This window comes from Macrobrachium rosenbergii, chromosome 50 (assembly GCF_040412425.1).
Source record: "Macrobrachium rosenbergii isolate ZJJX-2024 chromosome 50, ASM4041242v1, whole genome shotgun sequence".
NCBI classification, from domain to species: Eukaryota; Metazoa; Arthropoda; class Malacostraca; order Decapoda; family Palaemonidae; genus Macrobrachium; species Macrobrachium rosenbergii.
The window spans coordinates 26,106,294-26,134,145 of NC_089790.1; the positions used below are offsets into that span (position 1 = coordinate 26,106,294).

At 35.2% G+C, this 27,852-nt stretch overlaps 1 protein-coding gene and 1 long non-coding RNA gene across 5 annotated transcripts in view; both read left to right on the top strand.

Moving 5' to 3' along the window:
* RhoGEF64C (Rho guanine nucleotide exchange factor at 64C) overlaps positions 1 to 23,177 on the top strand; it is a 261,141-nt gene extending 237,964 nt beyond the window's left edge. For 3 of the 4 annotated variants that reach the window (XM_067094314.1, XM_067094312.1, XM_067094313.1), the window contains 13 exons: positions 770 to 3,758; positions 4,097 to 5,238; positions 5,678 to 5,863; positions 6,883 to 7,055; positions 7,993 to 8,130; positions 8,294 to 8,519; positions 8,735 to 8,857; positions 11,728 to 11,865; positions 16,107 to 16,229; positions 16,744 to 16,899; positions 17,801 to 17,926; positions 18,141 to 18,248; positions 21,634 to 23,177. In XM_067094314.1, the coding sequence (XP_066950415.1) occupies positions 770 to 3,758; positions 4,097 to 5,238; positions 5,678 to 5,863; positions 6,883 to 7,055; positions 7,993 to 8,130; positions 8,294 to 8,519; positions 8,735 to 8,857; positions 11,728 to 11,865; positions 16,107 to 16,229; positions 16,744 to 16,899; positions 17,801 to 17,926; positions 18,141 to 18,248; positions 21,634 to 21,762 (5,757 nt within the window). In that variant the 3' untranslated portion in view covers positions 21,763 to 23,177. The remainder of the gene's footprint in view (positions 1 to 769; positions 3,759 to 4,096; positions 5,239 to 5,677; positions 5,864 to 6,882; positions 7,056 to 7,992; positions 8,131 to 8,293; positions 8,520 to 8,734; positions 8,858 to 11,727; positions 11,866 to 16,106; positions 16,230 to 16,743; positions 16,900 to 17,800; positions 17,927 to 18,140; positions 18,249 to 21,633) is intronic. The other variant, XM_067094315.1, reaches the window with a different exon arrangement.
* A 1,138-nt stretch (positions 23,178 to 24,315) lies between these two features.
* Positions 24,316 to 27,852, top strand: part of LOC136832785 (uncharacterized) — a 445,886-nt gene continuing 442,349 nt past the window's right edge. Inside the window, exon 1 of the long non-coding RNA XR_010851316.1 lies at positions 24,316 to 24,398. This is a non-coding gene — a long non-coding RNA (uncharacterized lncRNA). The remainder of the gene's footprint in view (positions 24,399 to 27,852) is intronic.

Consider the following 27,852-nt stretch of genomic DNA (forward strand, 5'->3'; position numbering starts at 1 on the left):
AAATTGTCATAATATATTTTTCTTTCTGTCTCCATGAAATACGAATTGCTGTATCTTATAGTCAGAAAATTGATGTCTGTTCAAAGCAGTTCGTTTAAACCCAATGGAAGCGAAGTGTTTCCAGTCGGGGACCAAGGAAACATTCTGGCTAGATGATGTCAGCACGTCCAGAGTCACAATTAGCCAAGCAAAGGTTCATTGCACTGTTTGAATAATAAAAAAGGATAGGTCTTTACATACATATGTAGTATACTGTACATGTAGTGCAAAGCATTGGTAAAATTTTGATATTGCACTCTTTCTCAGAATGAGATCAGTTATCTCCAAATTGATATAGTGATTTTCATCTATCCAAATGATAGATACGGAGAGATTTACTTACTGTTGTAAATTACCTTGACTGTTAGTATAATTAATTAAATCACTGAACTGAACAGCAAATAAATTGTCAGGAAGATTTCCTTTTCTTTTCCAACACTAAAAGAACAATCTATATAGTTTTTCGTCAGTTTAAAAAATATATTTGCCACTAGTATAATGACCTTTATCGTAATTCTTCATCTCTTAATTTAGAAAATGAATGCATAACCTTTACTGGGAAGTTTTAAAAGTGAAAAATGAAATTGAAAGTGCTGCATTTGTCACTGCACCACTTACTCATGTTCTGATTTTTAAAAAAGGTTACAAACATTACCTTAAGTTATTTGTAACAGCCGGAAATTCTGTTCCTAACTAATCTTCTCAATACTAATTTTTTTTTCTTTTTCAGGAGTATGGAGGGGGTGTAACCATAAGCAAATCGAAGAGATCCTTAACAGACCTACTAAAGTTTCGGTCACGCACCAAAGAACGCCAGCTGCCTCCAGCTGGGACAAACCATACACCACATCACATTCAGCCTGCTACTGAAATAAATTATATGGCAGAATACAGACAGAAATATGGAGCTTACAATGGCACAGTTGGACGTAGTACATCTTATCAAGCTATGACTGTGGTGAAAAGTATTTCTCCACCACCATTGCCAGTGCCAAATAATAAAATACCAAAAGGTTACCCAAAGCATCATGCTAATGGTTATCATAAGCATGGTGGTTCTGGCACGGTATCAGCAGCCACTGGTGCAACCATGGCTTCCACTGTACGTTATACTGATTGGTTTGGTTCAGTGGTTGGTAGGAGGCCTCCTGTCCGTCCTCCGCTACCTTCTTTTGGTCCACCACCTGTTGCTGCACCTCTTCCTGAAAAAGGGGGAGCTTGGGACCACTATGTAACCCTTGATCCTGTTTATGAGTCACCATGTGTAGTTCCTGTACAGTTGTATAGTAATGTATGCCTTTGCCCAAATCAGCTAGTTGGCACAAAGGGACGAAAAAAGAAAAAATGCAAAAGATGTGGCAACAAAATAGCTACGGTGCGACATGCAACCACTACTGCTGTTACAAAAACAAGACCAGCTCTGCCTTTAAGTATGTACCAGCCAGGACCAATGCCACCAGCTGTTACTACTCAGCACTCCTGGGGATGGCAGGTTTTAGAGGAGAGAGTTTATGAACGCTGTGAAGTGGCAGCTCAGCCTTATCCTCGTCTACCTGCACATAGTCCTAGTGATGAAGATGAATCTCCACCACCAACTCCAGAAACTGTTCGCAGTGTAAGAAGTGTGCGTAGTGCAAGAAGTGCAAAAAGTAGTGACAGCTCAGCCACAATTACTCGTGACTGCCCTGAACCTTCTAGACCAGCACCTCCTCTTCCAAATAGTGTCCGTGCATTACCCCCTCCTCCAGAATCAGAGTCATCACCATCCACAGTTAACAGTGCCAAAGAGTATACAAATAGTGAAAAACAAAATGCACGCAATTCTATCCTTGTTGAGAATCCTTCTGCCTATCAGTTGATATCTAAGTATAAGCAGCCGAATGCTCAGATAAGTTCAGACACAGATGAGCTCAGTGATAATGCCATTGATACCCCTTATGATGAATGGGATACTGATAAATCCAATCATTCATCGGAAAGTAACAAAGGAAAGCGTGTGAATATTATTAATATTGGAGATTCTTCCAGTTCATCTCCTATTAGCACTAGCAGTTCATTACTGACAAATGTTAAAGACATTAATCGAATTCATATAGATACTGGGTCTAGCAGTGATCAAATGGGCAGCATAAATGTTAGTTCAGCTACATGTGAAAACAGCAGTTCCCGAAGCAGCAGTTCTACTCCAGTTAAAACATCAAGCAGCAACACCAGTCTTAATTTCTCAAGCAATAGTAGTCTTTCATCATTTACAAGCCAAACATCATCTAGTAGCAAGAGAACTTCATCTAGTGCCAAGAATGTTCCATCCCCTAACAGAACAGAACCAAGTAGTAAAATGTTTACCCCCAGTAAAAGCTCCTCCACTTCCTATAAAAATAACACCTCACGTAATATAATTAAGAATAAAACACCTTCATCCAAAAACAATCAGGTGGACAATAACAACATAAATAACAAGAATGTAACTTCCAATAAAAAAAGTTCTCCACATTCAAAAGAAGCGTTGTCAAACAACGTGAACTCATCTCTCAGTAACTATACAATGAGTCAGATTAACAAAGATCTTTGTAATGGGAACCATAGTAGTTCAGATGTAACTGAAAAACACAATTCAGGGGTGAAAAAATTACATGACTCTAGTGAATTGCAGAAAGGGGGCAACACTGTGCGCATTGCAGGACAGAGAATGTTTGTCCTTGGTCCAGGTGCACATCAGCTTGATAACCACTCAGGATTTTCAAGCTGTGAGGAAGATGATACAGCTGCAGATGATGACACCAGTGATTATCCTGTATCTTCACCAACAACTCAAGGTTCAGATACAGACACATTACCTGAGGAAGAGAATTTACCATTAGATTCATCAACTTCTTCATATAATTTGAGTGACTCTTACTTGGATGCTGATGCACAACTAGACTCAACTATATCACCAAAGGAAACAGAAGGTGCACATAGTGATCGGTGGATGCCTGCACGAGACACAATTTATGAGGAGGAGGAAGATGAAGTTGAAGAAAATCAGCAGAATCAGAACTCTACGGATGCTGATGAAGATTCAACTATGCTTGGAGAGGATGATGACAAGGACACCAGCATTAGTTCCTCATCTACAAGTTCTCCTACCCGCAATGAAGGACCACATCCAACTCTGTCTGAGCTTCTAAAAGTAAAGTCTATTCTTAAAAAGCCTCCATCTGTTGACACTAGCTCAGAAACTGATTCAGACTTCTATTTACCGACTTATTCAGAGTTTAAGCAAAACCAGAGGAAGAAAAAGCAGGTTCAGTTCAGGTCATCTCATGAAGTAACAGTAATAGAAGATGCAGGAGAATCCAAAGGACGTAAAGTGTCATCTGTCAGGAATTCTAGAAGAGAGAGGGAAAAGGCCAAAGAAAAGCAAAAGAATAATTATAACCTAATAGCAGATTTACAGGATATTTATGCTAGAGGAAACTTCATGAACACTTACGAATCTCAGCTAGATAATGAATGTAATAATTCCGGGGTAGAGAGTGGTATGTTGAATTTTGAAAATGCAAAGACACCTTTGTTCACAGACAGTGGAGAGAATATTTATAAAGACTTTGAAAGTAAACAAATAGAATATTCTGAACAGAATTATCATAGTGATGGCAGGGGAGAAGGTTTACAAAATATTAGTGATGGAGGAGACTGGGATGCTTGCCAAACAGCTGATGTTAATGAAGGAGAAGGTAAGTTCCTTTATTGAAACTTATGATTAGAATAGGCTTCAGTTTCGCTTTACGTAGTACAAGTTGATATAGCTTTTGCAAAAGTCATTTATGATTCATTGAAATACAAGCACATATTTTTCATGTTAAAGCTCAGACTTTCTTTTGCCAAATATTTTGTACACTACTATGTTCACTCTTCATGAGGTTATTAGTAGCACTGTACACCAGCTAGTAAATAAAATTTCACACTACTATACTGGTGTCATTCAAGTAACATATAAGCCACTGAAATTTACCTTAATCATGCATTTGTTATACTGTAGTAGAGATATTGACACAATCCTTTTTGCTGACAGGTGATCACATTGGACACAGTATCCATCGTAGTCTGGATGAGCATCAGACCCCGAATGAGAATACTTTGAATTTCCAAGATTCTGAACACTTGAACTTAGCTCAAAATTCAAAGTCACCTCTTTCAGCCTTTAGCACCCCATCTCCACCCACTAATGTACCAACTAGACAAGCTCCTCCTCCACCTAAAAGCCGTACTTTGAGTCCTCCTAGGCCTAATGTACCTCCACCTCCACCACCAACTTCCTGCAAAAAAGCTTCACCTTCTGCCATGGCAGCTTCAAGTCTTTCATCTCCAGGAAGTCGTCCACTTCCTTCTCCTCCTGTAATACCTCAAAACTATCCACTCATGCCCATTGTTCCAACATCATCGCCACCGCCATCGCCAACACCTCCCCCTCTACCTACGTCACCACCACCAATGCTTGATGGCAGTGAGGATACAGATCTCATAATCAAGCCTTCCCAGAATAGTCCTCCTTTACAAAATCCCACTTTTCATAGTTTCAAGTCTGATTTAGCAGCTTTGTCAACCCCAGTTACTTCATCCTCAACCATTCCTAAATCTCCTGAGAAAGCCTTCCCAACATCAAGCATTAGAGAAGTTCTTCCACCTCCTGGTTCTGTCTCTGTTTTTGGAAATGAAGAAGAAATTCGCACAGCTACTATACGTGGACGTGGTGCTGCACACACTCGATCTTCCATCTTGAGTGCCTTTTCACCTGCTGTCCCAAGCACTACCCCAACTGCCTCTAGTCCCCCTACTGCTCCTCGCAGACGTAACAGAAATCGCTCTCTCAGTCCGGACACAAATGATACCATGGCCATTGGTGCTCTAAAAATGGTTGCCGGTCGTGGTAGGAGAATGTCTTTCTTGAATAGTCTTGTAGGTGATGAAAACCCATACGAACAAATAACAGATCATATTTATGAAGAACTACTTTCCAATCACTCTCCCTCATATAGTTCATCCCTAAATTCTCAAAACAGTCCAAGACGTAGTTCACCTACGCATAAATCTCCATCTCCAGGGAAATCAATGTTTGAAGGGGCATCAAAGCATGAAATCTTAGAATATCTTCAGGATGCTCGACGTCGAGTTGCCATTAGTGCTGAAGACGATGAAGAAGAAGACAGATTACAGGTAAAAAATTGTCTTAGATGTTTAATTTGCTTTTATGCTGCCATTCCTTTTGACTTGTCATGCAATTTTATTGTTTTATCTGGATTCTGCATTACTTTCCATCACCTTGGACGTCATTTTATCAAAGCATAAATGTGTCTGTGTGCAGCTACCACAAAAATCTATTAAAGCATGCCCTTTTTATATATATTTTTTGTTATCTGCTTTTATCTTTTATATTCATTTGTAGTGCAAGAGCAACTAGCTTGTGAATGAAGCTAAGTAGAAAAAGTTTGGTAGCCAACGTAGGTGAAAGAGAATTATGCTTTTTTCACGTTCATATGTTTGAGTTGATATTACCATTTGCCTGGAGTACTGTGCATTGATTAGTTGCTACCTTAAGGTTAGTCAATGTGAATTAGTTTTGAGACTGTGGTAGTAGGACTATAATTGTTTGTAGGGCCTAGTGACTTCTTCATTGGAAGCTGAGATGGATATGGAAGATGAGGAAGAGGACCAGTTGGGCGTTGAACCTGCAGAAGATCACTTTGCATCCCTTACTTCAAGAAATAGAGGCTACAGATCATCAAACATGAGTTCAAATTCTGACTCTTCAGAAAATAGTGGTCTTTTAAGATCTGATAAGGTAAAATTGTTGTCTTTTGAGGTCTTGAAAATTTGAGGAAATATCTGGGGTATTTTATTCCTAGGTTGCTGCTGTGACACTTTTAAAACCATAGTATCCTCTTTGGTTTATTCATAAAGATGAAAAAGGCCTTCTGATACCAAGAAATATTTTGTAAATAGATACTGTAACTGCAGTATATAGACTTGACTTTTGTAATGGGAAACTGGTAAATAGAGCTGAGTATTTTATATTCTAAACTCTTAGGATCTTCATTATTCCTTTGCCAGTACATAAATTACCAAAGAATAAGCAGTTGTAAGAAAACATAACTTTGGATGTTAGTTATATAACTATTATAATAATGTTTATAAAAATGTTTGTTATCTTTGTTAAACTTTGTAGTTACAATAATATTCGTTATCTTTGTTAAACTTTGTAGTTAGTATGGATGCCTTCCATTTCAAATGAATGCCTAAAGGATACATTCTATATTCCAGTCATTTCTGGTATACAGTATTTAGTTATATGTCTCACATAATGCTGTCTACTTGAAATCGTAAACTTGTTTGTTGCATGTTGGTATGTTCTTTTGTTTATTGTGCATGCTACAGGTATCAGTACAGATTTATGATTCTCACTGGAAACAATGTTGCCTGCAAATGGTGATCAAAATAGGGTAGATCTTACAAAAAACCATAAAGTAAATTAGAGGTGATAATCATTGTTTTTTTTATCCCTGCTCACAAATATGCTATAACTTTCAAAAGTTAGGCACAGTCATCAGGGATATTGTTGCTTCAAGTTTTCAGTTACCTCAAACTATAAAATTTTGTGATTAAGTATTTTTTAAAAAGTCTGTGAATTCTGTTCAGAATTAAAGTTTGTACGGTTTAAACAAAATAGATTTCTTTTGAATTATAGTTTATTAGATTAGATAGAAAAGCCATGGTTAATGCGGAATGCTTTTGTAAACTTGAGTCATTTATTGTTTTCTTGTAGATTATAATTGATTAATTGTGCTATGTGTTACTCCTCAGGAGAGATTAGCATCAGGTGAAATAGAAAGAACAGACTCAGGAGTAGGTTCTGAGACTAGTAAGCCATCTGTCATCGTTAGACGCAGCAGAACAGGTATTGCATCTTCAAGAGAGAGTGACCTGCCCTTGTGCGATGATTGTGATTCTCCTGTTGACACTCACATCACCAACAGGTTCGATTTCCAGTTCTCTTGCCAAAAGCTTCTTGAAGTGAAAGATATCAGTCAGAGCTATTGCAAAAGCAAGGTAGTTACGTAAATAAACCAAAAAAACAAAGAACAATAAATAAATACTAACCAGCCCCATTTACAGTTTTAGCATAATTACTGTATCCAGGACTCCAGACTTCTTATGCTTGCCAACTGATTTCCAGATTTTGAATGCTGGCTGTAGATTCACATAGCTTGCAAACTTACTGTTAATGAATTTAAAAGTAAACAACATCCTGTGAACCTGGTCATCTCTGATATTTTTTTCTTAATATTTCTAATTAGTATTATTCTAATGAAAATACCAAACTTCTCATGTACTCATAAATTACACAGCAGTCATGCAGGAGAGGTGACCATGGCTATCTTCTCTTGTGTATATACTTAGTTGCAAAGCCAAAAATACTTATTTTATCTAAGACTAAGCGATATTTAAGTGTAAAGTGGCTGGAGAAGCCCTTGAAAGGGCTTTACTGGTACATGGTCATAAAGCATTCCAGTATTCTGATGAAAACAGAGCTTGTAATAGTATTTTATTGCCTTCCCCACCATCTTGCTTCTCTTGTGACTCATTATCTTATGGTCATAAATATTGGCAATTTGAAGCCAAACATGGCAAATAGTTAAATTACCTTATTCACATCATGGATGAATTATGAAATAAAATGAAGTTAGAAGAAAAAGAGGGTGAATTCATAATGAATGAATAATGGTCTGATATACTAGCTTCTTAAAAGAGGGAAGATTCTAGGAAACAGGGATATATGGTTATCATTAAACTACTGTAACTTGAATGTATTATCAGAAATTTTTACCTGCTATATGGAGCAGCCATTTGGCTTTTACTTCCTTTATTTGTTTTATACAGTACAGTAGCCCAATTTTTCATTTTCTATTACAGTGGCGTTGTTTATGCTCCTCTTGTGTGTCGCCGGTGCTCTCGTCGACGTCAAGAACGAAAGGAAATATTGACAGAGATAATGGAAACTGAAATTAAGTATGGAAGAGATCTGAGAGTCATGATAGATGAGTTTTATAGGTAATGATCATGTTTTCCTTCTATAGTATTTCAAAAGCTAAGGTTTTGGTTGCGAAAGTTATTACTGCATTAAAAGCTACATTAACAAAAATTCTTTCAAAGTATGAATATAAATCGAGTAAATGTAAGCTTCCCCCATTTAATGATCTTGAATAATTTTCAGGCCAATATTAGTTGCGGGTTTGCTAACAAGGGACCAACTCGCAGAAATATTTCTTAATGTCGAGGAGCTTCAGGAGCACAATCGTACATTTTCTCTACAACTACGTGATGCCCTCGAAATTGCCTTGGACCAGGGAGATGAAGACTTGCTTACTGTCAATGTTGCAAAACTTTTCCTTCATGCTGCACCTATGTTGCATGCTTTCGAAAATTACTGTGTAAGACATGTAAGTATCAGTAATATATTTGTTTATTTGGTGTCACTTGCATTGTTATTTACATTTGGATAAATTATGCATAATGTTAGAAGCCTGTTTTTCGTACTGTTTCAAGGTTATTTGTTTCTGTTATACTGTAATATATAGATGCATGATTAGAATTGGTATTACGCTGTATGTGGATTTTTATCATTTTACTATTGTTGAAATACTCTTTCTTGCAGGGATCAGCATCATTGCTTCTCCAGACTCTTGAAAAGGAAAAGGAACTTTTGAGAATATTTTTGAAGGTCTCACAGATGGAAAACACATTGTTAAGGCGGATGAATCTTCATTCTTTCCTCATGGTAAAAGCAAAATTTTGGGCTACTGTACATCATTGAATCTATGAAATAATTTTGATATAACAGGTTTTGAAGTAGGAAAAACCTATTTTGGTAGCCACTATCCTTCCTCAAAGGAGTTACCTGTACACTCTCTTGGTCCTCCCAGGGCCCCATGAGACAGACCAAGCAATTGCAAAGAATTCTCTTATAGTTGGTCTCGGACAGAATAGTTCTTGTTGGCACAGTAATAGAATATAAAGGACTCAGGACAGGAGGGCTCTGTCTCCTGTCTTACGACAGCCTCAGCTTCACTACATCTCACCCGCAATAATGTGACAACATAAGTCGGCTGCCATCTTTGTTACATGCCGTGTCTGTGCAAGATAAAATGTTCATCCAAGTCCCATGCCTTTCTGTCAGGGAAAGTGGGTGGGTTTGAGGACTCACAGCGGCTACGAAAAATAGGTTTTTCTTATGTCAAAACTTGTTTTTTTGATTGCATAGCCGCTGTTCATCCTCAAAGGAGCTTACAAAAGAAATTGACAGGTGACAAAATGGCTTAGCTCCTAATAAGTAAATCCCAACATTCCAGATTAATTTTTGGTCTGAGGTATAGTCACAGGTTATTAACCATTTTCTTTATTCCAGATACCCATAGGGTTTGGCAATAAAGAAACAGCACATGAACCAATATATGTACCATTTTGTGTGGTTCCAAGGTGACCAAATTAAAAGAAAATTCCCATCATAGTCAGTTGGTCTTAACTTGTCATGTTTGTATAGTATAGTGATACTAGCAACAGAAAGCACTTTTAATTCTTATGAATTAAAGACATGATTTCCCATTTTCATTATACTCATTACTTCCATAAAATAATTTTCTTTTAACAAATAGGAAGCTCTTCACTATTTTCTATGGTACAGAAATCAATCTTGGAACAGCAACAGCTGTCATTTTAGATAAGTGTTGATAAAAAAAGACATAAATTATTATTACACATGAAATTTTATAGATGCTTGGCCTTGAAGTTTCCTTTGGAAAAAAATACTCATTAAAACATATTTTGCCCTACTTTGATATAAACTTATACTTTCATAAATGAAGGCACCCAGCACAATGTGTGATTCGACTGTATACTGTAAAAAAAAAATGTGTGTTGGTAGACCAGTTCAAGGCCCTGACCTCTACTGACTCTACTGACCCAGCTCGTCCATTAAACATATGTATTGTGAATATTCGGTGGTGTATTTTAGTGTACTACCAGAATATTCAAGTTATTCATAATGACACCATCAATCTTATAAAAGCCTTATTCATGGTCTCAGGTATCCTCCACGTTTGTCTTTTGTTAACAAAATAAAGAGTACTCTTACAGCATTTGTGCAAACTGAATGTCAGTATCCATCCACTATGCCCAACCATTTCATATTTTGTTCATCTGCTAAGCTGTCATTAGCACTGTCCAGTACTTATCATTGAGCTTCTTGTTTTTCATTTTTGTATATTTCATTAATATTGTAATGCTAATTGTCAACCAGTTTCATCCTTTTTTCCATTTTATTTTGTTGAGTATAAAAGAAAGTGACAAAATGTGAATACTGTACATCTTAGATTTTCCAGTTTGCTGGCAACTAACCATTGATAAATGATAACACAATTTCATGTTTCATGGAATTTTCACTCTTTGATCATTGTAATAATCAAGGATTTTTCAGTGTGTGCAGCTGTATTTTCATCCTAGTTTATAGCTCTCTGGTACCAGACAGATTTTGCTGATTGTAGACCAGCACACAACTGAGCCTGTGCTTCAGAGTTAGGTTAGTTGAATTCATCATCTTGGTGGAGATGCTGTTGATACATCCCTGGTATACTTGGACATGTGCACTGTCTCTTTCTTCTGCATCAGCCAGAGTTTGCCCTTTGGTAGTTCTGATTGCTCTGTTATGGAGGACCTTCTTGCTCATTACAACTTGCATAAGGTCAGAACTCCAAGCCTTACCTCTTGACAAAGCAATGGAAGAAACAGGTTGAGTATATCATGATAATCAGACAGAATATTCTGAAAAATCTTTGGTAAATTCTGAGTTTTTATAACAAAACTATCTTTTCCTACAAATCTGTCAGTTACTGTATGAAGCAATTACCTCCCACTTCACAACCCTGTATGTCTTGTAGCTGTATGCTCAATCTGCATGAAATGTGTGGTCGTTCATGGGTGGACAGCTGAGGATCCAGGTGTGGTCACTAGGATACTCTTCTTCTTTTGTAAATAAAAGATTGTGAGTCTTGGGATACTTGTGACCATAAATAATGCGTTTATGGAATGATGGGTATATTTAAAACAATAGCTTAATGTTATTTAATAAAAACTTTGTGTTGTAAGGGAAAAAGGGAGATGACTCCCCATTGAAGCAGTAATCAAATGTAAAAATGTATCTCGTGATGACATAAGGCATTTCTCATTTTATCCTAAGATAAAATTTGTCTTATATTTACAAGTTGCAATTATACATATTAATTCAAGTGCTTCATTAAAAGCTTCAGATTAGTACTGTTGTACAAAGGTTTATTTTCTGTTTTGGTGAAAAATTACAATCCATTTTTCTCAGTTCAGGCAACTCTATTTTAATGATGAGGCATCATTACAATTGAAGCATTTAATTACTTTGTTATTGCATATACAATATATATAAACTATTTTACTGTACAATGTTTTATTTTACTGTATGCAGCTCAAGTGTCATTTTTCATAATTTTTGGAATATTGCAATTATGACCTTCCCCATTATGTGTCAAAAGGACTTGCCATGGACCAGTAGGTGACTTTTTACGCTAAGTCTATTGTGAAATTCAGCATCACTAACTTCATCATTATTAATTTCTTTTGCAGGTACCTGTTCAGCGTGTTACAAAGTACCCATTGTTACTAGCTAGATTATACAAGACAACACCCCCTACACACCCATCTCGTGAAGACTGCAGAAGAGCCAAAGAAAAAATTGAGTTGCATTTACAGCATATGAATAATGTAAGTAAAAGGGTAAAGTATTACTGGACTTGATGAGTTGAACTTGTCTTAGTATAAAAGATAGTTAATCAAATTAATAAGGAGTAGTTGTTTCCTTTGTGGTATAGATAAAGGTTACGAGGCTTGCATTTTTACACCTTACACAAGTACTTTACAGCACATTTAAACTTTTTCAACTAATGCCCTGTTACTTTGACTTTTGCTATGGCATAAGACTTTGAAACTGCTCAGTATGACCCTTCATAAACATAAGAAATATTGTAGCCTGTTTTTTGGGTGTTGGAATAGATTCCATACTTCAAGGTTGTGTGATCATCTTCCCTATGGCGCTTTTGGGAATCTTTATGCTTATTGGTCTTAACACTGACACTTGTTAAGAAACACATTTTAAGTTCTTGCCTAACTTTTTCTTTGTAATCATAATGATGTTCCCTCTGCCACTTTCTCTATCTCCAGTGGTGTTCAAGAATCTGGTCTTTCTTTTGCCACTTTCCTCTTTTCATCAGTTATCTCTTTCAAACTCCCCTCTGTTCTTACCCATTTACATGGACATAATTCTACTCTTCACAAATACCCGTAATCTCAGTATTGTTTAATATTACAGTATAGGGTATTATATAAATTATGATTCGTTTTAGTGCCCTATGTCAGATTTTCATCATATATCATCATCTAATCATCTATCCACCTTTCCAGTAATTAGTGAGAATTTAGAAATTGTAACCTTTAGATCTGTCAGTGTTTATTTCTTTCAGGGAGGCAGGTGGTGATGGTTAGCAACAGTTAGTAACTGGTCTTTGAAGGATCACAATGCATCCTTTGCATGCTTAATTGATTAATCAGTTTCCAGGAAGCTGGCTGCACATCTTAACATGCTGCTTGTACCTCTCATTCATTCTCTCCATGCATGGGATATTATTTTCAAATCTGAGTGTGCTCTCCACACACAGTTCTTCTTGGCATTTGGTTTAAGGGCACCCAATTTAGTCAGAAACAGCTCTAAATCCACCTTGAATTTATTTTGACTGCTTTGAGACTGCCTCCTTCTACTTGCTTCGTAAATGATGATTCAGCTTCCTGAGAATGGCTTACCTTCAAGTTACCACTAATCTATGGCTTTGCACATGCATTTCTTGTGAGGACTTCAGGAACTTTAGTTAACCAGTCTTATAAATCCTTTGTATCCCCATACTTATAGACTATAGAACTGCCTTAATTCAGGTTTACTGAATCAGTTAAGCTTCTTATTTACAAGAGGCACATATGTTGTCATGTCAATGGTGAAGCCCATTAACATTTCTTTAATATTTTAGTGGTGACAGTTTGATTTGGGCAACCGTACCTTTCAGATGTTCACCACAGAAAAAATGAGGTTGTTGCTCTTGATAGCCTAAAAAACTGTATGCGTATTGGAAGAGGTACATTCAAATGATAATTTTCATGTCATCTTTTGAAATTTTTTTATGCCAACAGAGCCAAACTTAGAACAGCATTCTGTCAAAAATCAAAATGTAAAAGTGACTCTCCTTTCTTGCATTCGTGTCATCACATCATTGTATTGGTATGTCTGTGAGGATGATCTAAATGTCATTTAAAAGGTCATGGATAGGACCACTAGTTTGATTTGTTCCATTTCACAACATATTGACAATACTAATTACTATATATCACCAATGTCTCTATTGGAAAAGGAGAGAATTGTGTGTAGACTTTAAAAAAGAATGGTGAACTTCTAGAGGTTACTATCAGAAAGAACTGTTATGCCCATATCAGGATAGTACTGTATATTTCAAAGTTTGCATTCTAAATCAGATGTCTTAACACTGAAATGTGTCTTGTATGCATGTGCTGAATCTCTGGTTGATATTTAGGAATCTCATGTAAGTAAATTCTCAACTCTTTGTGCTCATGAAAACACTAAGGATATAGACATTGTCTGGTTATTCTTAGGGTTATATACAAATAAGAAATTATGACCAAAACCTACCTAGTGGCACTAACCACATAAGGTCACTCAGGAGCTTAATAAAATATTTTCATACACTGTATAAAGACAATACTATAGTAATTGCAGCATGTAAATTTTCATGTATCTTAACGATAATCCAGGGAGGACTGTAAGATATTTGGGAGTTCATTTAATATTATATCTTGTGTTGTGTAAGTATGCCTTGAAATACATTTTCCATATAATGGAGAAGAAAGAGCAGTCATATACTGTTTATTTCCACGTATAACACGACCTTTAAATCCTAAAATGCACCCCTAAAAATTGGGGGTCGTCTTTTACTACTATTCTAAAAATCAAACCTTCAATTGTAAGTGATGTTTATTGGTAGGGTAGCCTCGATCCTGGTGTGATAACCATTGACATATATGAAAAGATTCACATTTGAAATAAACTGATAATAAAGGTAATAAAACCATTTTTGCCTTATATATTATTGGTATGTCTTCGTAATAAATAGCCTTTTCGAGCAATAATTCCGTATTAATGAAATTAACTTTTATCTCTGCGAGCCAGCTGAGAAAATGTAAACATTAAGTTATGGTTGCACTCATAGCAACCTTTCTCTTTTGGTAACCTTTCATAGATTTTAATGGTAGTGTAATTATGGTAATATGTAATTTAGAATAACATAATATTCATTTTTTATTAAAAATTGATTATGATTTTGGTTGTAAATGACACAAATTTTGGATTACATACCTTTATTTTTCATTTTTGTTTGGGCATTTTTCTTAAATTATCCTCATTCTTTCTTCTCTCTCATCCCATCTTCTTGGTCACATCGAATTTATAGCAGCAGCACAGTTGTTCGAATTCTTGGCTACTTCGATAACTTTTCATTTAAAACTAGTCTCATATTTTTCTATTTTTGCTGGTGGTTCCATGATTAATATGGGTATGTGGTAAGTTAATAAGAAAATTTAACTGAGACAGTTTGTGATTGTTGATGAACAATTCAGTCATATGAATGATAATGATATATAGCCTACAATAATTATCGTACATTATTGTAGTATTGTTAGGGGTTCTTTGTGATTGGCGATGAAATGTAAACAAAACAATGGTTTCCCCTTTTAGACCACGTTTGTAGGAAAAACATGATATGTGATCAGCTTTGTTATTTCGTTTATTTTGAATTTCTAAGGGTACAGTATGTAAAACAACATTTGTAATAATATCTCCTTTACATAACCAGTATCTCAAAAGATACCTGTTGTTGCAAAATGTAGCCTCTACACAGATGGTTTTGTAATTTAGCAGTCATCTTATACTACAGATATGAGATAAATTCATGAAAATTTGCCATGATTTTTTACATCATCTTATTTAAAGGTTGTCTTATACATGGAAATATACAGCATGTATTTGCTTTTGTAGGATATAAAAGAAACTTCATTTACTTACATATAACAAGATATTTTATATATATTTTATCAGTGTAAGGATTCTTTGGGAAAAATAAAGAATGAATGCTTATTGGTATCCTTTTAATTTTGGGTTGGAATGCCAAAAACTAAAAACATAGTCTCCAAGTTTTGTAATTTGTGCATTGCTTAGCCATAATAAAAAAAATACCTTTCATAATTCGGCTTTTACATAATGATAAAATGCCTTACATAATTCAAGGGTGACCAGAGGTGATTGGAATATTTCCATAAGGTCGTTGAGAGGGATAGTATTTATTTGTTTTTATCAAGATGGCAGGGTATTTGCCCTTTTCTTTACTAACCCAGTCATTTTTTTTTTGGAAGGATTTATTCTGTGAACCTATCAAACAGCAAGGGAATCAATAACATCTTTTGCAAATTTAGAGTTTCCTTGACCAAGCTTTCTGTTGCTCTTTGATTACTGCATTTATAACATTTGTTGCTGTTTTTTATTATTGTTCTTTAATATTATGTAATTCTCAAAGGTGCTGCATACCTCTTTTCTATTCATGGTATGGTTGTACAGTATATGGTTTAAGAGACAAAGTATTAGTTCATAAGAAGAGAGGAAGAAAATTTTTTTTTCTAGTTGACTGTCAAGTATAGGATCTTTTCACAATCATGGGTTCCTTTGCATACTTTATGTTTTTGTACACTGTATAAAAAATGGTACTTTAACTGTTATAATATCCATCTGATTAATCTATCTTGTCATTAGAGTTATGGTAGACCTGTAAGAGTATGTTTACTTTTGGTCCCTATCATTGTTCTTAGAAACTTAACATTATTTTCTTTCTTTGCAGGAAACAAAAGAAGTCAGTCCAACTAAGCTTTGGCGAAGATTTTCTATGAGTGTTGGAAGTGCTACTCCTCTTAAACGTTCACTTCAGCCCCATGATCATACTACTAATCTTAAGTTAAGAAAGGTACTATAAATTCCTGTTTGCTGTAGTACAGTGTTTAATGTAGGTGAAAGTTTGGCACTACTTGAAGGTTTTAATGGATTTTTTGGTTCAGTTTTATTGTGGTGAAGCTTGAGTTGCATCCCATTAAAATTGATTGTCCAAATCCTGATCCAGGTACAAGATTTTTTTTTTTTTTTTAACTAATGAACATTTGAATTAACTATATGTTTATTCTGTTCTGTAATGGCTGATGCTATGTGGTACAGTTTTTACATAATATTTTCAACATAAAGAGTAAGTACGTCTGTGGTCATGATATATCAGTGTTTTTCTGGGTGAAAGGAAGATGGTAAAGTACTGTACCTCATGTAAATAACTTTGCTTATGATACCATCATTCTTAATGATGAATACCATTTTTATATAATTATCATGGCAACACTCCATTTCACTCACAGTTTATTTACAGCAATTAGGAAAGTTGTTATGTTTAAGCATTTATGTTTATTTTCAAGTTTGAACATTTTTATTTTCAGTTGGCCCTAGAGGTATTAGAATGGAGCCAAGAAAATGCCAGAGTTGTGAGAGAAGGTAGACTATTTTGCTTAGCCCCTGATTCAAATAATTGGACACGACGAGGACGTTCTTTGAAAATGGCTTCAGTTCATGTTCTTCTCATAACTCAGGGAACTGTAAGTATTTGCAGCAACTTAAATTTGCTCATGATATCTCATAGCTCTCCAGTTTTATTTAATATAATCATATTGTCTTTACATTATGTACTGTTTCTTTGTATCATCTTGGAAATCAAACAGATCATAAATAAATTTTCTTCAAGAGACATGAACCTTATATTTTTCATAAATGTTATCTTGTGTTTTATGTATTTTTGATCATTGCTGTTGGGGCAAATCACTTGTTTTTGTGCATTCATGTTCACCCTGTATCAAATAATTATGAGGGGGAGATACTTGTGGGAAAATGGGATCTTTGAGGGGAGAAGAAATGAAAGAGAATTGCGTGGGTAAAGATGGTAAGACATGCATAAAGCTCAGGATAAGCAGTCAGAATACTACTTAGTTGATTTCAATTACAGGCGGTCCCCGGTTTATGACGGGGGTTCCGTTCTTGCGCCGCGCCGTAACCCGAAAATCGCGCCACGCCGTAACCCGAAAATCGTCGTAAGCCGGAAAATCGTCGAAAATCGTCAAAAATCATAAGAAAACCTTACTTTTAATGCTCTGGGTGCATTGAAAACGACGTAAACTGCATTATTATTGAGTTTTACATCAAAAAAACCTTCAAATTATGATTATTCTGCCGTTTTGGGGCCATATTTCTTCTGTCGGATCGGCGTACGACGCGTCGTAACCCCGGAACATGCGTCGTAAGCCGGGAAATAATTTCTGATGAATATATTTGAAAAGCGTCGTAACCTCGGAACGTTGTAAGCCGGAACCGTCGTAAACCGGGGACTGCCTGTATAATATTCTCAAATCATACTAGTAAAAAAATGATTTTGCCTGCTGATTCTCTTTTGTTAGTTATGGATGTGCTAATTATCTCTACTGATAAAATTTTTTTTTCTTTTAGCCTCAAGCTGTGTTTGAGGATGAGGTATCAGAAGATGGTCTAGTTACTCCTAGAGATCTTGGAATTAGAGATGCTGCGGTACTTGCATTTAAGGATCACAAGGTTTCTAAAGCTGCTCTCATGAGGGTAAGTACACACATGGTTTATTGCAAAAATAAAGAATAGCAACATTATTATTAAATTGTATGTCTACTGTTCGGTTAATCATATGATTTGGACATCCATTATGGTATAGACTTACATTATAAAACATGCCAAAATTTTTCTTAACAGTGATGCAAAAATAAAGAAATCACAGAAAAAAAAAGATAAAAGTTTAATATAATTCTCTGTCTTTTAGCAAGAGCCATGGATTCTAAGTCGTTGTGTGATAGCATGGGAAGCTGAAGGTGAGACAGAATGCTTTGAAATCACCGATCTTAATTCCAAAGATACATTTATATTTAAGGTAAGTTGCACCAGAATTTCCTGTTTATTCCAGACTTTTAATTGTTATCTATTGGTTTGTCATTAAAATATTCAAACATTGTTCATACAAACCATTAATCATGTGTAGCCCTAAATACAGTTGTGATGTTCTCAGGCACTCAGTTCTGGAGTCACAATGAATGAGGAGTTAGTAGAGCAACAGGTACAGTAATTGTATGTGCAAAAGCCAATGAGTAGGTTGTGTTCATCATTAAACGCAGTGTGAACGTCATCTTTTTAAATGGACCCATGTTGGAGGTTGGACTGTCCTATGAGGAAAGCTCTCTTCAAAATACAGTACCAGAAAAATCTTTTAAGGGACCTGGAGGTTGTCATTTCAACACCTTGAAGTTCTACAACTTGAGAGAAGGCTTTCCTATAATACTTGACTTTTGACACTGAATTCTTATAGAGATGTATATGAAAAATGATGTCTGCATTCACCAATACTATAAAGGCTTTGGAAGGATTAATTCCCCTCCCATTATACCATTGCAGGATCTTTCTCCACTTAAATAGAGTTTCACAAATAAAAAATAGTGGGCTTAGGATTCCCTCTGCACATACAGTTTTTACTACCATATAGACATCTTTTGTAGCAAGCTCCTTGCATCATCTTTTCTGTAACACACCTTTTTTCCTCGGACTACTTTCAGCCATATTGATTCTCCAATTTTCAGTTTTGCAGCTGACACTCTGCACCAACTTTCATATGTTACAGTTCCCTTTGCTGACACTCAGCACCAACTTTCTTTCGTTTGTAACACTTTATAATTCCACACAGATTCTCTTTGCTACCAAATGTAATTACTGTTATTGACATTCATCACCTAGTCTATAACCCTTCTGTATCATAAAATTTGCATTTGTCTGTTCTGCCCTGACTTCCATCATCACTTTTATTGTATGAAATTTATAGAGATGTATAATTTTGGAGCACTTGCAGAGACAACTTACCTTTGTCTGAGGAATTTTTGCAATTATTTTACTCACTCTTTAAGCTACCTATTTTTATATAAGCTTTACATTGTAAAAATGTTAGCTGTTAGCAAACTACTTTCTAGACGTACATCTTTATCATTTCTATCACAACTTTTTCTATTTCCATTTACTTTCAAATCTCTCAAAGAATAAATTCACAGTAATTATTCAACCGTCACTCCCTCTTCCTTGTTTACCTGCACACTGATTGTTGAACAAACTGTAATCTATATAATTGAAGTGTGGATATTGAATACAGATTAAAGAAAGAAGGTAAAAGCTGTAAAAATTAATTGTGTACTTGGTATTTTTGGTATAAGAAAAACTAATAGGGTGAGAAATGTGAAATGTGGAGATATCTAAATGGTATGGTAAAAGGCAGAGTGTAGATGAAAAGATGGATCTGTGTGCATTGAGTTGGTTCAGTTACACTGAAAGATTGGAGACTACTGTAATAGGTTGGTGAAAAGAGTGCACAATTTGAAAGTGTTATGAGACAATAAGAAGACTTACAAAGGGACAGTTAAAATGGAAGAAGTAGGTATTGGAAAGGAGGAATTTCAGTATCCTGGGAAAGACTGACTGTGAGCAAGATAGAGGTGCATATGAAGTGTGTGTAATGGGGAGGGATTCAGCACACTGTTAGTGAGCCTTCTTTGTAGGTGTATGAAGTGGCAAGTGTTGTGGTGGTTTCTTGCACAGCAGTTTATGCACAATTTGGCAGTTTGTATGAAATGAGTAGTGATCATATCTTACTCTTTTTGGGAGTCACCCCTGTTTGGAAAGAAAATTATACATTATATATATATATATATATATATATATATATATATATATATATATATATATATATATATATATATATATATATATATATATATATATATATATATATATATATATATATATATACATATACAGACACACGTACAGTCAACCCCTGCCTATTCATGATATTTTTCATAGAGAAATTTTCACTAATTACTGTATTTTCATATCATTTATGTGACTAAATGCATGTTTTTGTAATAAAATTATCAACTCTTAATGGCCGGGCATCATCATATGAGTATCTATAACAGGTTTTGAGTGATGGACGGGCTAGCTCATATGAGTATTAATATTACGCACCATACTATTTGGATGAATTTAGCTGGAAAGATGTTCATAGCACTTCAGTGGTCGATAAATGACATGGTAACTGTGTAGCTCAGCGCAGCCGCAGGACAGTGGGGGGATTAGTTTGCCTTGAGACTTGACGGGCAAATGCATTGTCCCTCTCTATCCCATGACTTTTTTTTTATTTATTTGCACATAAATATACCCAGGGATTGCTGTAGGTTTTAGTTCTTATCTTTTATGATAGTATGTCGGCTATAATTGTAATTTTGCAAAGAAAAGTGCAAAGAAATATTAGAAAAAACGTCTATCAAAAAGTTACTGCATCTCCCCATCTCAATAAATCTCGAAAATATTTTACAACAAATATACTCAGAATTTGTTACTGATTTTAGTTCTCATCTGTTATGATATTGTGTGAGCTGTAATTATAATTTTACAAAATAAGATAAAGTAAATTATTAGAAAAAACATGTATAACTTGGTAAAATTAGCATATTTTTATGAGTGTCTTGTAAAAGAGGACCCACACAGGGTTGTAAATAGTCACTTTCAACTTCCTGTGGAAGGTAGGGAAAAATTCTTAGAACTCTTTTCTTACACCATGTGCATTTGCATCTCTTCCTCTTTCCATTGATGTGTTTTTTACATAAATTGGCCAACCTTAAAGTTTGCCTGGTCTGGGGGTTGTTTAATATATATTTAGCCCATCCCTTAAAGGTTAAAATACTCAGGTATAAGCATTTTTAGAGGGTCTTTTTGGTGTTTGAACTATCAAAATAGGCAGTTATAAGCATTTTTAGTGGGGTGTTAAGTATTCTCAGATTTTAGCTATTCGTGGGGGGCTGTGGTACACATCCTCTCGAATACCAGGGGTCAAATGTATATTTATATAATATATATATATATATATATATATATATATATATATATATATATATATATACATGTATACCTTATATATACTGTATACACATACATTAATCTCTCCCATGTCCAGATTAATACATCTCAGGTCCTGCCGGATAATATAAGTTCCTGCTTATTATCAAATAACGCTCAACAAATGTAAACCGGCAACTTCTTACCCGTCTTCCCCCTACCTTGTCAATACTGCATAACATATACAAACATGGGTTTTGGATGGTAGGGTATTTGTAATTTTTGGAGATCTCTTGTAAAGTCTAATTGAAAAGAAGTTAAAATGTTTGAATTCAATTTTTTTCAGTTGAATTGTCAGTAAGGTGACCTTTTTCATTTTTCAGGGCAGTGATAGCACAAGCACAGAAGCCTGGTTCCGATACATTCAGTTCCATGCTCTGTCCGTTGGTATGTGGAAGAGAAGACGGCCTGCTCTTGCCAACATCATGATCAATGGCATGCACAGGAATTAGAAATTATGTATTTATTTATTTATTAAGAACTTTTTGATCATGAAAGGGTAAACTCTATGGCATTAAGAGCAAAAGCCAAAGATTGGAAATATTCATGTAGGCCTGTCATGCAAGTTGTAGCCACCATTTACAACCAGGACAGTTAATGACTAAATGAATTATGAAAAATCAGATTTTACAATTTTCAGTCGTAAATTTCCTTAGCATGAGAAATTATTTGGTATTAAAAAATATCCAGTTTGGATTTACAGACTGTGGTCTTGTAAGTAACATTTCTCCTTCTTCAGAAACTAAATGCAATTACCAGTATTGGTGCAAAAGCTTAATATAAAACCCCTTAATATGAAGACAACATTTAATATTTGGTAATTTTGATCATTTCATATTGTGTACCAGAAGCCACAGAAATAGAAATATGTTCTTCCCATTCAGCATTTGGAATGTAAACATTAATCATATTTGCTAATGACTTTGGCTTGGTGGATCACTATAATGATGCATGGGGTTATAATCAAGGACTACATTGTGACATAGTTATTAAACCAAAAGATGAAATTTATCATTCCTATTAGTTTAGATCTATACTAGCTGTTACACCTGTGATGCAACAAAATATCTATTTTGTATTCTTGATTGAAGCAAATGCTTTATGGATGTACCATATGAAGTCTTCATGATTTATTGGCACTACACAGGGGCTGAAGTGCTTGAAGTGCCAAATCATCTCTTCAGCTAACTCAGGCATATACATAACTAAGCTTTGATCTGAATTTGGTAACCCTCCCATCCTGGTAACCTTCCGTACCACATCCTCTTTGTTTCATTTCGATGGTTTGTACGTCTTCAAATGTACAACCATATGATCCTTCCATTTTTGCAATATTGAAAAATTGTCTTTAAAGATTACACTACATTTTTATTTTAACTTTTTATTATCAGTTTCCTTTAGTTATTAGATGTTTTCATATTTTTACTTTACTCTCAAATGAGGAAACCCATTGTTTACTTTTTTGTCAAATGTATTACTCAGTTGTGTATAGTTATGTGTGTCCTGTTTTGAGTCTGGCATTCTACAATGATTTGGATCTGTCATAGGTTTCCTCACTTTTATTTTTTTTTTACTATGCTATGTTGTAATTCCTTCAATAGATTCAGTCAATTTTTCATATGTGAAAAATTCATCAAGCTGTTTTCTTATGGTCTCATGCATACCTTTAACAGTTACTTCCTTGATAAAATAACTTGCTTTTTACCTTGCTTGTATATAGTTTTCCTTTTACAGTGACGCTGTTTCTAAAACATATTTCATTGCAGTAAAGTGTATAGTTTTGTATATAGGGATTTAATGTTTTAATATATGTACATAGGAAAATGTCTTATATTTAAAGTGTGATTAATAAATTCTGAAATCAAAAGAGTTTCATTTTCCACTTACATATATTGTTAAGTGAATGTTGTCATGCAAAAAATTAAGTTGTTTTACAAAGGCATTATATATTGCCACTCTAGACTTTATTAGACCGGCCTTTGAATCAATAATGAAAAATGAACCAAGGCTTGGGTAAGGTTACACCGCCCACTTCACTACTCGATTTATAGCCTACCTAGTGATAAATAAGATGCGCAGTGCAGTAGTGATCAGAAGTACTCTTACATTACTAAGTGGTTTATAGACAAAACAAAATAATAGAAAGTGGTGCCTTTATATAATTTACCTTTTATATATACTATATATATATATCAAAATTTCATAAATGTCGTAAAGATCGCACCCCAAATTTTTTTTTGTTTTAAGTTTCATCGTCTGCCGTCTAGGTTTATAAATTGAGCACCTGGCACTTTATTAACTCAAACATTGGCAGGAAATTGGCCAGTATTTTAACTAAAGTGACATTACTTTGAAGTAACGAAGTTCTTATGAAAAATAACAGTTCATCAACAAGAGAGTAATTCAGGGAGAATAGTTGAGAAAATAGGGTTTTCTAGCGCTAATGTATATATATATATATATATATATATATATATATATATATATATATATATATATATATATATATATATATATATATATATATATATATATATATATATAATATATATATATATATATTTTATATATATTAACATGAGAGAGAAAAGTTTTATGATATTGAGGTGCTTGGATATGATGCCAGTTACTTTTTTAATTTTATGTCTCCATTGAATCTTGCTGTGTCTTAGTTCTCATAAGAAGTCTATTTCCAAGTATATAACACTAGTCAAAATGCCGGCCAGTTTAAGGCCAAAGTTTGTTAATAAACTAAAATGCTAAATTTATTAGCGTGAGATAAAATTTACAAAGAAAAACTTTTAGGGTACGTTCTTTATGACAAACTTGTAACAAGTTCATAATATTTCGGCACTAATATGATAAATGTTCACATTTCGTATTTTCAATTTAAACTTTTTATAGAATTAATTATTAACTTGAGTTCAAGGCTCTGTATTTAACGAAGCCACCTGATTAAATTTTACGAAGCATGTCACAGAAACCCAAGAGTAACAGACTCCTATAGTGCTGTATGTGTAGTGCGGGAGTGCTAAGAACCACGAAAAATCGTTTAAATTAGGGCTCTTGTACATGAAAAAAGTAAGCTGTGTGATTTTTTTTTATGAATTCTTAACTAAGTTAAAGAATGGTCATCATTTGTGCTGTGGTAGCTGTTAGGCTTGTATGGAAATCGGTTTTCTGAGATCGCACAGATACTAGGCCTAAGCCAAGGTCTGCAAGTGTGTATCCTGTCGTATGGGTGAAAATGTGATTTTAAACCCTGTTACGGCCCACCCCCTCCACAGCATCCTTCGTATGAGAGCAACGGTGACCAGTCTAGTGTATACAAAATTAGATTGTTCGTACATTTTAGTAGAGGTTATTTTATTGCCTAGTCTTTCTAGGATAGGCCTAATGGTTGTTTGAGGTTCAGTACTCAGCACCCAGTCATTGGAAGGTTCACGAATATCCATGTACTAGGCCTAAGCCTTGTCAAAGGCTGTGTTAATCAAGGACAGCTTAGGTAAGGAAATGACACACTTCAAGGATGGGTTGAGTTGAGAATGCTTGTTTAGCATAGGCCTACAGTTCAAGCTAAACATCTCCATTAGAAGCGTTCAGGGCTCGCAGCAGTTTTTATTAACATTAATACTAGCAAATGGCAAATTATTCACTGTAGGTATAAAAAAAAGTTGCTCTTGCAACTGCTTTCATGTACATCCATTACACAGGCAACTTCCAGGGCACTACTTATGGCGTTACATTGGCTTTCACATTATTGTAGTTAAGGCCATTAGTAAGGCTGTTATTTGCTATTTCTAAGTAATAGCTCCGCCCGGACTGTATGCAATGGTTCTGCTAATATGAAAGTCATTAGGGAGCCATATGTTCAAGAAGGGATTGGCTAAGGAAGCCTGTTGTATAAGGAACCATACTGACCCAACATACTCTAACCTAACCTAGTAGGTTGTGCTACTTAGCCCCCCCCCCCCGGCCCGTTAAAGGAAACCGCTATTTACCAAAAGTTCCCCCTATAACACTGCACATGCACATTAGCATTCCAGGATGGCCAGCATACAAAAACATAATCAGTTCTGAGGTTAATTACAGCCAACCAACAAAAAAATAACCGTGAATTCTTGATAAGCAACCAAAATAACTATAGGAAAAGTCAGTTTTAAAGGAAATACCTCACACGGAGCTAATGCCTAGTTCTACCTGTTATTTTTGTACATGCTTTGTTTTCATGTAAAAAACAAGGAGTTTTCATGGTAAGCTGTGCCAAATAAAATTGGTGAGTCATAAGACAAAATGTCAGATGTGAGGATAGGCTATGTTAGATTAAAGGTTGGGGTTGGGGGTGTTAGGTTAGATCAAGCCAGGTTAGGTTTGACAGAGTATGGAACAGGTCTGCAAGAAGTGTGTGTATTTGTTTAATAAACAAGATAGACATTGGTGTGGCAGTTTATTTGCATTAAAATATGAGGAAATCCCTGATAACCAACCAGCAAGGTTATTAGGCTTCACATAAACCTGCACGATTATTCATCAATTATGTGGGACCCATGTGGGGAACTGGGTTAATTTTTTGTTGGGGGGGGGATGTATAAATCACAACAATAAGTCAAAGGAATGTAGTTCATGCATGTCAAGAGTAACAATCTCAACAATTTATGTAACTTGGTAATATAGTAAGGCAAGTAACAGGAATTTATCCTAACTTCACCTTCCATAACCTAGCAATGCAGGGTTTCAGATTCTTACATGGCTGCAGGGTCTTTACCCCTCCCCAAAGCACCTCCCCTCATCTAATGTAACTTGACCTAGAGTGCCATGAGTTAAACCTCAGAGTACTGGGAAGCATGCTAACCTAACGTGTGGTGTCAGGTCCTTACTTGGGGCAAGGTGGCCTTGCTACCTGGATCCTCCCGCCTATCCTGACCTAGAGCACTGTAAATTTGATTTAAAAGCAAAGTACAAGGATGCATCTTAACCTAATTTTTCTCAGCTTTACATAACCAAGAGCTTTGGGTTATTGCCAGGCCAGTTGGTGATTGGGGTTGGGTGTGTTGAACATCGCTAACCCCTCACCTGCCCAAGGGTGCCATGAATGTGGACAACTTGAGCTTGCTTACATAACGCGGATATTTGTGCTAACTACCTTGACCCTAAAATTAGCTTATTTTCTACCACTGTTGCTCCCCCTTAATTTTTAGCCTTAGTGGTTTAAATTAGGAGTGGTTTAAATTAGGTAAAGTAACTATTTCCCACAAATGAAAGTCAGATTTGTCAGTACTATATGAAAAACCATAAGAAACTAATTATAATAAAGTTTACTTTTAATGTAATGCAGTAGTCAATTTTAAAACCTAAACACATCCCAGTATGACATTTTCTATGTGAAAGTGGTAAGAAACACATAAAAAACTATAAAAACCTTAGCCTGTTTCTAATTTAAATTCAGTTAGTTACATTCTAGGTTCACTGGTTATATTATTCAGAGCCTGCACACATCCATTTTGATTCATACTAGCTCACTTTATTTCTTGTTAGATTATAGTTTAAGCCCAAAAATACTATATGGTTATTTGTTTTAAACAAATTTCTAATAACTAGCAAAACAGTTTCCACAAACTCGTGTGGTCAGTTGGGGTTGTGTGGCTTATCAAATGTTCATATAGATCCATTGCTAGGGATGCCTAATTCACAACTAACCATTAAAGAAATAACCATCCCCTTTAGAACTAGTATAAATATTTACCCTGCTCTTTCCCATGATAATGATTTTTAGTCAATTGAAACAAACAGAAACCAATGCCTATTAGTCATAAACATGACATCATATACAGAGCATGAAAAAGGGATAACACATCTACAAAACTCAACCGGCAGTAGTGTCAACCTGTCGTCTGACTTAAGAACAATATGCCTCTTCTTTGAGGAACGAGCATTTTATCATTGATTTTAGAAATTAGTATTAGATTTCAGGAAGCTGTCTCTTCTGAAATATGATTTACATTAATTTCACAATGTAAAGTAAAAAAAATACCAACCTTGATATCTTTTTGAGGAGCAAGTTACCCAGTGGTCAGAAAAATTAATTTCTTGCCCAATAAAAGAATGAATATTTTCCCCACCGTGCATCTTACCTTTCATGCATTATGACTTTAACTGTAAAACCAAACCTCTCATTTTGTTATCCCTACCACAACCGCCTAGCATTTATGAGGGGAATCTAGTGGGAAACTGATGTTTTTGGGATGAGGAAAATAAGAATGAGTGAATATGGCTAACAGCAGTGGTAAAATATGTTTAGAGCGCAAGATAAAATGTTGGGTAAATAAAAAGCGTATGTATATAATAAATGAAGACAGAAAGAAAGCGGACAATAATTATAGGCATACAGCAGCATCGCAGCTTTTGTTACTTAGCAGACAAGTCAGAGTTTGATGAAAAATCAAAAAGATATACTTAACGGAGTAATCTAGTAAGTGTGCTTAGGTGTTATTGGACAGTGGACTGATTGGGTCCAAGTGGACTACCTCTCATACTTTCTGGAA